Raw genomic sequence first — 10,048 nt, forward strand, 5'->3', positions numbered from 1 at the left:
ACACTAACAAACCAAACTTAGAAAATTTGTCTCCTAAAAATTGTGAACACATGAATGTTCCATGAATGTATACTGAAGCTCCAAAATTTTGACCATATATTGTACTTGAGCAATTTTGATTTGGCTTCTTTTGTTCATTTCATATATATATTTTTCTTTTAATTTCAAGGCTTTCATTTATTTATTTATTTTAGGTATAATAACTTTTTTTACACGTATATGTTTTATTATCGCTACGTACACGCTACATTAGTTATCCACTGAAAATGACCATTTATAGGTAACACGTAGGTTATGAAAACAAACTAATAGGTTTTGTAAGCCTTGCAAAGGGACAAACGAATCTTGTGTGTAATTTTATACATTTGGTTGTATTTTTTGACATATTTAATTGATTGATCACGACCATGAATATGTAAACATTTTAGTTTTTGTTACTTATTAGTAGACTGAAAAGGACATGCTAGATATTAGAAGATGACTCAGATCGCAATTGCTTGTGAATCCTAATCTTCACATAAAGAAACATAGCCACTACTTGTGTTTCAATAACAAATAGTTGATCAATAAATATGAGTCAGGTAGTCAACGTCAATTCAGACTCAAGTTGATGCCAGATACTAATAAAACAAACTTGAGTTAACATGTTCGTAGCGACCTAAAATTGGCTTAGCAGGTGTTCATATCGAGTCAGCTTAAAGCTCAAGGAGATGACTTGTTTTTCTTTTTTTCTTTTTATATATATATATTGATTTTCTTTACATGTTAATCTAGTTACAAGATAACAATAAGTATTAGATCATACAAACCTCAAATAACACCGGTACTAATTAATTATACGAGTTAATAAGTGAACTATTTTATATCTTAATAATTCAAGGAAAACAATGAACAAGCTACTTTCGGGTTTTAAGGGTCTACCTAAGTTCTGTTGGATATTAGGTTAATTATTAAATAAAATACTTACATATTAAAGTTAAGTTCATGGTCTACTTTAAATTGTTTTATATTTCCTATTGCACACTAAATCAATTGCAAATTCTTTAAAATTTAGAGTTTAGGTATGATAAAAATAATGTAACATGACAAATTAGTGTAATATGACTCGTAATTTAAAATCATAAAATTAGTATATTGAGATTTTGATCATAGGTGTAAGGTGTGAAATCAATCCATATGGGACTCTTTAGTTCGTCCATGTGTTACTTGTTTTACTTTGACAAGTTATCAATGTTTGTAATGTAATAAGGCCGTAGCAAACAAACTATCATTTATTCACGTTTGATTTAATACTAAATGAGTATATAAAATGTTTTAAAATGACAGTTTTTCTTATTTGTTTTCGTTGATTAAGAAAATGTGATCATTCATTCTTATTAATTTAATAATGGATAATCAAACATGCATCGAATTATTACATAAGGTTTAATGATACGTTGGTTTAATCGGATAATTAGATAGGATCTAATGTTATCTTGTTCTAATTGAGAAATTAATCAGCCTGAATACAAAGCAACCAAAAATCTTTATGAAAGGGCGGGATGGGACTATGTAAACATAGAGCCAATCTGCTGCAACTTTTGGTAGCGCATATTTAGTTATTTATGGCAAGTCAAAACGCCCATATTCAACAAATTAATAATTATAAAATGAAAATAGTATATATGCTACTAAAGGTCTACATAATAAATGTTGGTAATTTTAATGTTATTAACATGATTTTAGTGTTAATAGGTTAACTTGATGATCTAATAAACATTATTAGTCATTAACGAGTTAGAAGAATGCGGAAGCGCATGCTCGTTTATTTCCAATATGTTAAGTGCTTTGTCGGGCACTCATCGCCTCCTCGGGCTATATATCAATGATTGTTTTTTTTTAAATAAAATAATCGATATGAGCTATGGGCTTAATATGCATTTGGATGGGTTTTGGTCCTTTTGGAGTTACAATTGAAATTGGGCTTGGATCTTATCCAGCCGGTTCATGAAGGATCCAATTGTTAAAGAAGGGATCCAATTAAAACATTGAGATATTACAAATTTGGTCACAAATTCGCACGGTACAAATTTTGCTCACGACGTATCATCAAATCATTCGAGTTCTCTAAAGCTATATTTGGTGTAATGGAATGAAGGAGAAATTGAATGAAAAAAACGGAATAAAATGGATCATTACCGTTTCTTTGTTTTGTTTGGTTAACCTGTAAGAATGAAATGAATTATTACTTTATATTATTTAGTATTCACAAAATATGTAGAAATGAAATACAAATAAGTAAAATATCTATATATAAAAATAATTTTCTTCTTTTACCAAAATAAAAAAAATGCAATGGCGACGGTGGTAGCTCCGGTGACGACAATGGTGGTGACGGTGGCGACGGCGGTGGTGGTGACGGTCAAGTGGTGGTAGGGGTGTTCAAAAAAATCTGAATCCGAAACCGAATCCGAAATATCCGAAAATCCGAATCCGAAATGTACGAAATTTCGGATATCCGAAAATTCAGATTCGGATAGCATTTCTGAGATATTTCGGATAGTTCGGATATCCGAACTACCCGATATAAGTTTTATATTTTTAATTTAATTTTATATATCAAATTATTAATACTCTAACCAAATTCTTATCCTTTCTTTTTTCAATTCCACGCCACTCCCAACCTCTATTCTCTCATCTGTTCTCTTTATTCTTTTAGTTCCAGTGTTCCACTAGATCTTGACCAGACGAACCAACAGGCAGCAGCTCTGCCTCCCCCATCGTCTCACCATCAATCCATCACTCACCACCTCGTCTCACCGTCGTCACCATAGCCCTCGTCAGTCTTCACCGAACCACAACACTCATCATTTCGTCAATCTTCACCACAACCCTCATCTCTGTTCTTTTTTAATTTTTAAGATGTGTATTTAAGAAGATTGTTTATTTTGAACAATGGAATGTGTGGTATTTGCTTGTTTGTTTGTATTTTGAACAATTTTTGTTTAGTTTGTTGGATTGAAAAACTTGGATTCTTGAGATGGTGTAAGGTTATTATTAAAATAGTTTTTTTTTTTAGATTTTCGGATATCCGATTTACTATCCGATCGGATATCCGAAATTTCGAATATCCGAACTTCAGATATAATTTCGGATTCAGATTCGGATAGTAAAATCTACTATCCGAAAGGACCAGATATCCGAAGTTCGGATATCCGAAACTTCGAATATCAACTTCGGATTCGGATTCATATTCGGATAGTAAAATCTACTATCCGAAAGGACCAGATATCCGAAGTTCGGATATCCGAAACTTCGAATATTCGGTTTTGAACAGCCCTAAGTGGTGGTGGTGGTGGTGGTGGTGGCGGCGGCGATGGTAGTGGTTGCTGTCAAGTGGTGTTGTTAAGAAAACAAGGTGAAAGAGGGATGGAATAAAAAAAAAGAAGAGGGTTAGAAAGAAATGATTTTAATGAAATTGTATTCCATGTGTAATAGGTGATTCTATTACATTGAGCTAACAAACACCATTTTTTTCATTCACACTGATGAATCATTCAATCCCTCTTTCATCAGTGTATACCAAACTCTATCCAAGTCTTATTCGAGTTTAATCTTATAGTGCCATCCACGATTCTTAGAACACTACCTAAGTTTTATACGAGTTTAATCTTATAGTGTCATCCACGATTCTTAGAACAATACAAGTAAACGCTCATTAATTCTGTTACTGTATATCCTGTTGAAAATTGTACTAGATGTAGCAAAAATAGGTCAAGTGCTAAACTAAGCTATATAGTATCAAGAATTTGCTTTTCGTTATTATTATACTTAAAAGAAGAGACAATTCGTTATTATTATACTTAAAAGAAGAGACAATTTTATAGAACAGTAACTAGTCACTCAACTTTATATTTTATTTAAATTATAAGTTTTAACATGTTTTTTTTAGCATTTTTCTTTTTTATTTCACATAGGAAACCTTTGTGTCTTTTTTTGATGTTAACATAGAATGGTGACGTGAATTTTATTTTTAAGTTTTAATATAATTAATATATATATATATATATATGTATATATATATATAATTTTTTAAATATAACTACATATATTGTAAATTCTGACTGTAACATCCTATCCACCATTGCTTTTTAATGCAACATCTTATTTGACAAGGCTTGATTTAAAGATTCAGTAACCTAATTTGAAAAAATTTGAATGAGTGACTTAATTAAAAAAAAATTTAAACTTGTTTACTAAGTATGGGTCTTCCCACTACTTTATTATGAACTTTATTTAATTTTGATTTCCAAAATAGAGATTTGAGAATATACACTTGAAAAAACAAAATAACAAGAAATTCCAAATACTTCGAATTTCCCTACGATCTATTTACATTAAAAAAATAAAATAAAAAAAAATTTTAAAAAAAAAAATCTCATCATCCATCCACCCGGGTTCGATCCTTATTTTCCCCGGTTATCTACAATCTACAGAAAGGATGCGAAAGTAACTGCGACGCAGTCCATCTCTTCCCCGAATCCTTCTGCAAACAACACTCGATAAAACTCCGAAACTCCTCCGAAGCCCCTTCGGGCAAACTCGGCGGTTCACCAAAACATATCGCACACATTAGCGTCGCCCAGTCTGGTTTTTGACCCGTTGGCAACAACGGGAAATGACCCATATAAAGTTCAAGAAAAGTCAACCCGAGACTCCATATGTCACCCGAGTAACCATTATAATTCGCCCCGTAACTATCCGGGTCAAACCGCTCCGGACTCATGTAAGCACACGTGCCCACATACGAGTCGCACGCATCAAGCGTGCGACACATAATCTTAGACACCCCAAAATCCGCAATCTTAACCTCCATATTTTTATTAACTAGGAGATTAGCGGGTTTCAGATCTCGATGAATTATCTTATGCGTGTGTAAATAATTAAGTCCGCTTAGGATCTCACGCGCCACGTTAGCGAGCTCACGCTCGGTTAACACGCCCCGCTTTTTAATAACGGAGTCTAACGTACCCGCGTCCATATACTCCATCAATATCGCGATATCCCCATTATCCTTTTCAAATATGTCGTGACATTTGACAACATGTGGCGAATCTGTTCTTCGGAGAATCTCCATCTCGCGGAATATTTGTCTCCGCATAATTGGATCGCTATCCGCGTGCACGACTTTTAAAGCAAACACATTTAATGTTTTTTTGCTAACAACTTTATAGACGGTCCCACCATTTCCATGTCCGAGTACTTGAATTGTCTCGTAGTCGGACAGGCTGGTTTTCGGCTGTTGGGAGACGGTTGGAGGGAGCGGTAAAGGGAACCGAGGGCTGCGATCGGTGATTTCGGGTAGCCGCAGACCGAGTTTTGACTGCCGGCGTTCACGAACAAGTGCCATAGCCTAAAAATAATATGTTACAAGTTGTGACTTGTGACTTATGACTTGTATGAGTAGCAAAGTGTGGTGGGATGTTATGTGAATATGTTATATATAAGTGGGCGTGAGGAGCACGTGGTTTGGATTTTTTTATATAAAGATAAAGATAGAGGAAGGCATAAGGATGGGGATATGGGGCCCACATATTTTAAGATTATCTGCATGTAGTCTAGAAAGTGAGGTGGATTTTGTTTTTATCTTAAATTTAGTATTTAATTAATGTATGGTTAATTAATGACATGTGTTGTTTGATGTGCACTTGCAATTTGTGCAAGTGGAGTGGGTGTTACACTTCTTGTCCTAAACTATTATGTTATTTACATTTTCTTCCATGAACTTTTTTTTTGTAATCAAGCTTAATCTATAGACTCTTTATTGCAGTCAATATCGCCGATATATCAGTGATATATCGGTTATCGGTCTCTTGGTAAAATATCGGGTAAAATATCGGTGATATTTCACAGATATTGGACCGATATTTGACCAATATATCACCGATATTCCTGATATTTCAGTGTTGTAAGTCTTAGTTATAAATTTTAGTGTTCAATATTAGTGTTTTAAGTCTTAATCGGTCCTACTTGTGATTGTTAGTGTTTTGCAAGTTGTAAAAGGTCAATGTGTTAATGGTATGAAAGTTTACTGAATTATTAGTGTTAAATTGTTATATATATGAACTTTACATGATACTAAAATTACCGATATCTCACCGCGATAACTGATATCTCAGATATTGGTGATTACCGGTATTTTTTCGCATTAGTTGCTTAGCTCTTAATACATTAATTATACCCGAACGAAACATGTACCTTGCTACATTTAAGCGATTAATGAAGCAAGTTGTTGGGGGTGTAAATGCGTTTGTGAACTGCTCGTGGGTTATAAATAGTTTGTAGCATATAATTAAAAAACGGGTTGAGGTATTAAGTATTAACATTATAAGTTTATAACAATTATAATAAGATCTTAACCATTGCTCGAGTCACCTAGTTCATATCGTAGTTAGCGGTGTCTTCTTTGATTTAAATATATATAGCGGCATCCAACTCAAGGTCAATATTCGATTAATTTTGTATACTTATAAAAAATTATCGATGTTTTTGAGCAACAAAAAAGAGGTTGATGGTGTTAGATCGTTTGTTCAATCCACTCACCGACAAAGTCCCCATCGATTAACAACTAAAAGATTTTTACGACAATATGATACATTGATATGTTTCCGGTCATGTCAAAATTTAACACTCAGAGCGTCTATGAAGTATGAAAAATAGATTCACTATTGTGTTTATAACTTTTATGCGCCGTATGTACATATAACGGCTCGCTTGTGTTTCTGTAGTCCTATCGCAAACTTAGATAATATTTTTCGTAATAGTAACAAAAACATGAAGGAGAGTGTCAACATAAAAGTATTGTAAAAGGTATAGCATGGCATTAAGACAAATATTGAGGGTGTGGTGTTATAATATGTTAAGTTGTTGAAGAGTCATTTCATCTATGGTGGCTGCTAAGCAAGTGGGTTTGTAGCTTGTCGCATCCAACCGCACTCAAGCGTCACGCAAGTTCGTCGTAACCTGATATTTTAGCGTCACAAATGTTAATAATTGGGAGATGAAAATGACTTGTTTATAATAAAATAATGATAATTATAATACCGCTATTCGTTGTGCCTTAACGCCCTCCATGACATCAGCACTTTTGTATGTCAATGTGTTGTTTAGTAATTGGTCCGTGGTGCATGTATGTGCATGCAAATTTGTTGTATTGTGTATCTAATATTTGGTCGTGTGAACATGAGGTTTTGTAGAGTCTCGACCATACTTATGTACGAGGCCGAGTGATACTTGTGTTGTCAAGGTATTCAAAAACCTAATTAACCTGCTAACACAAATAGCTAGGGTGAATAGGTTATCATGTCTACAATGATGAGCATGTGGTTAGTATTAAACGTTTTATATGATTACAAAAGCATAATAAGTTAAACACAAACATCTGATAAATTTGGAATAAACTAACGTTAACCTAAGTTGCAATTAAGTTAAGAAACATGAAACAAAATGACATAAGAATACGAGACAAGAAAAAAGAAATTACATCCACGTTCGAGTTTGATAGCACAAAAAATCTGATAAATTTGGAATAAACTACCCTGATAAGCTATATATAGATATATCCTTGTTTAACATATATACTTGAATTAATGACGGTCGACAACCCAGTTGACGCTTCAATCAAGCAATAACTCTCCTAGCGAATCAAGCTACCGAGTCGTTTTTTATTGTATGATGTGGTACTTATTGATTATCATTCCACTATTCAACGCTGACAACCAAAACATGTTCTCTAATGATTAAAACCAAAAAGAAGACACGATGCCATGACGTGTTCAAAACTGTGAATCGTTCAACAAACAAATACGTAACACATGAATATATTCATATCGATCATTTGGTTGTAACAATAAACACATTCATGTCTAGCAAAGTTTACAAGTTAAATTAAAAATATATAAATAACCAAACCCTAAAGCCGGTGGTGAACTGGTGATGAGAAGAAAATAATATACCAGCCTTAAATAAACTAGCTAAAGTGACACCTATTACAATACTCCGACACTATTCCTACTATAGTCAGCAATAAAAATTGTTTAATAATTAATTTTATAAAGATGAAATATATATATATCATACGTTATAGTACCATTTGATATTCAATAAGTTAAAATATGAAATAATTAAACGCGGATCAATAGACAATATTTAACGAAGCTTAGTTGTTAGAATCAAAATCTATATAAAATTCAAGAAAATAAAATGATTAGTTTTAAGTATTATAAAATGATAATATGTTGAATAAAATATGAATCCTAGCCCATTGTGTCGCTTTCAAAGCCAGCCCTTGAGACAAATGACCCGCAACCACTTGGACGTAAGATGTTTGTTAAGATGGATACCTCACAAATAGCGGTGAAAAAAAAAAGTCTTTTTAAACAGAAACCGGTTATTAACCGAAATCGGTTTCAGTTATTAACCACTAGCACAAAAACCGGTTCCAACTCGATTCTAACCGGCGGCGGTTTCCAAACGGTTTAGAGTATTGATTATTTTTAACGGTTTAGAGTATCGATCCGGTTAATCAAAACATGTTTTATTTTTTTGGTTTTTGATTATTTTTAACTAAAATACCGTTTTTTTACCGGTTATAACCTATCTCGGTTGATTGATTAGGGTTTTTGAAATAGGAAAATCGGTAATTAACCGAACCGATTATTGATCAACACAGTCAAAACCGGGTTTCCCAATAACCGGAAGGTTAATAACCGATTTGTGCGCATGTTATAAATACTGTTGGTTCAAGTTCTATACTGAGCAAAACTTGTATAATAATTTGCCATTAAAAAAAACATGTTACCTAATATTGAAACCTTACAAGAAAATAACCAAAAAACAACTATCGACACCACTAACATTATTAATAGCCTTGTAAATACCAAGAATATAGCTACATACACCACGTATCCAACCACTGAGACTAGGGATGAGCTCCGTACCTTACCGGTACCGGTACCGAAAATCCTAATCACGAAAATCCAAATTTTCGATACCGGTACCGGTACCGAAATGTTCGGTTCGATACCGGTATTTAAGGTAAAATTCGGGAAATACCGGTACCGTACCGGTCCCGAAAACTCAAAACCTTGGTACCGATTCGGTACCGACGGTACCAAATCGGTACCGGTACCGATACCATACCGAATTTTGCTCATCCCTAACTGAGACTGTGTAGTGGAAGCTACAAATTGGAGGGTATAAGTGTCATGTGACGCCTAGCCAGTAAATGGAGAATTTTTGTTTTAGGGTAGTGGTTTTTGTAGCCTAATATACACATATAATATAATAATAATAAAAAACACAAAACAAACCCGGGCGATAAATTCTCGTCGCCCCCCTTCCCCCTTGTCTCCCCTCTTATCCGCGGGGGGGTGGGGGGGGTGTTCCTTCAAAATATCATCCAAAATCGCTCCATTTGTAGCCCTACTACACACAGCCTAACAACAGGGATAAGAATTTTCCCGAATATTGACTAGTACGGGTACGGTATCAGTTGGAACAAAAAAAATACATGCACTGACTGACTTAACCAATTTGGTACCGATTCTAATCACTACTAAAAATGGCCGAGAACATATGAAAATTGGTCGGGTACTAATTTTGCCTATTTGGTACCCATACCGACTTAACCAATTTGGAAGTAATGATACTGGTATCAAAATCATTGAAGATTAGAGAACAAAACTGAAATATGGTACCATACCAAAATACCAACATATGTCAGCTACCACGTTTGCAACACCCCTATATTCGGCCTCGGCGCTTGATCTAGAAATGGTAGCTTTAAGTTTATGGGACCATGATATAAGGTTAGAACCATAGTAAACTATATATGCCATAAGTGAGGGTACTGCCAAGAGTAAGACCAAGAGATCGAAGCGGTTCCTTTGATGTACCGAATGATGCGTTTCAGTGCACTCCAATTATCTGTTTTAATAGCCAGCTTGCATGTGGAGGCATACCTAGCTAATACCCGGACGAGTGAAAGTCAAGAATTGTAAAGCTCCTT

At 34.2% G+C, this 10,048-nt stretch overlaps 1 protein-coding gene across 1 annotated transcript; it reads right to left on the minus strand.

The window, feature by feature from the left end:
• Positions 1-4,462: 4,462 nt before the first annotated feature.
• On the minus strand, positions 4,463-5,409 carry LOC143534491 (mitogen-activated protein kinase kinase 9). The gene has a single exon (XM_077028963.1). The coding sequence runs from the start codon at positions 5,387-5,389 to the stop codon at positions 4,463-4,465; it is 927 nt and encodes a 308-aa protein (XP_076885078.1). The 5' UTR covers positions 5,390-5,409.
• Positions 5,410-10,048: the final 4,639 nt, after the last annotated feature.

This window comes from Bidens hawaiensis, unplaced genomic scaffold, assembly GCF_021521415.1.
Source record: "Bidens hawaiensis isolate Kalapana, Puna unplaced genomic scaffold, B.hawaiensis_p1.1 tig00010168_1, whole genome shotgun sequence".
Taxonomy (NCBI): domain Eukaryota; kingdom Viridiplantae; phylum Streptophyta; class Magnoliopsida; order Asterales; family Asteraceae; genus Bidens; species Bidens hawaiensis.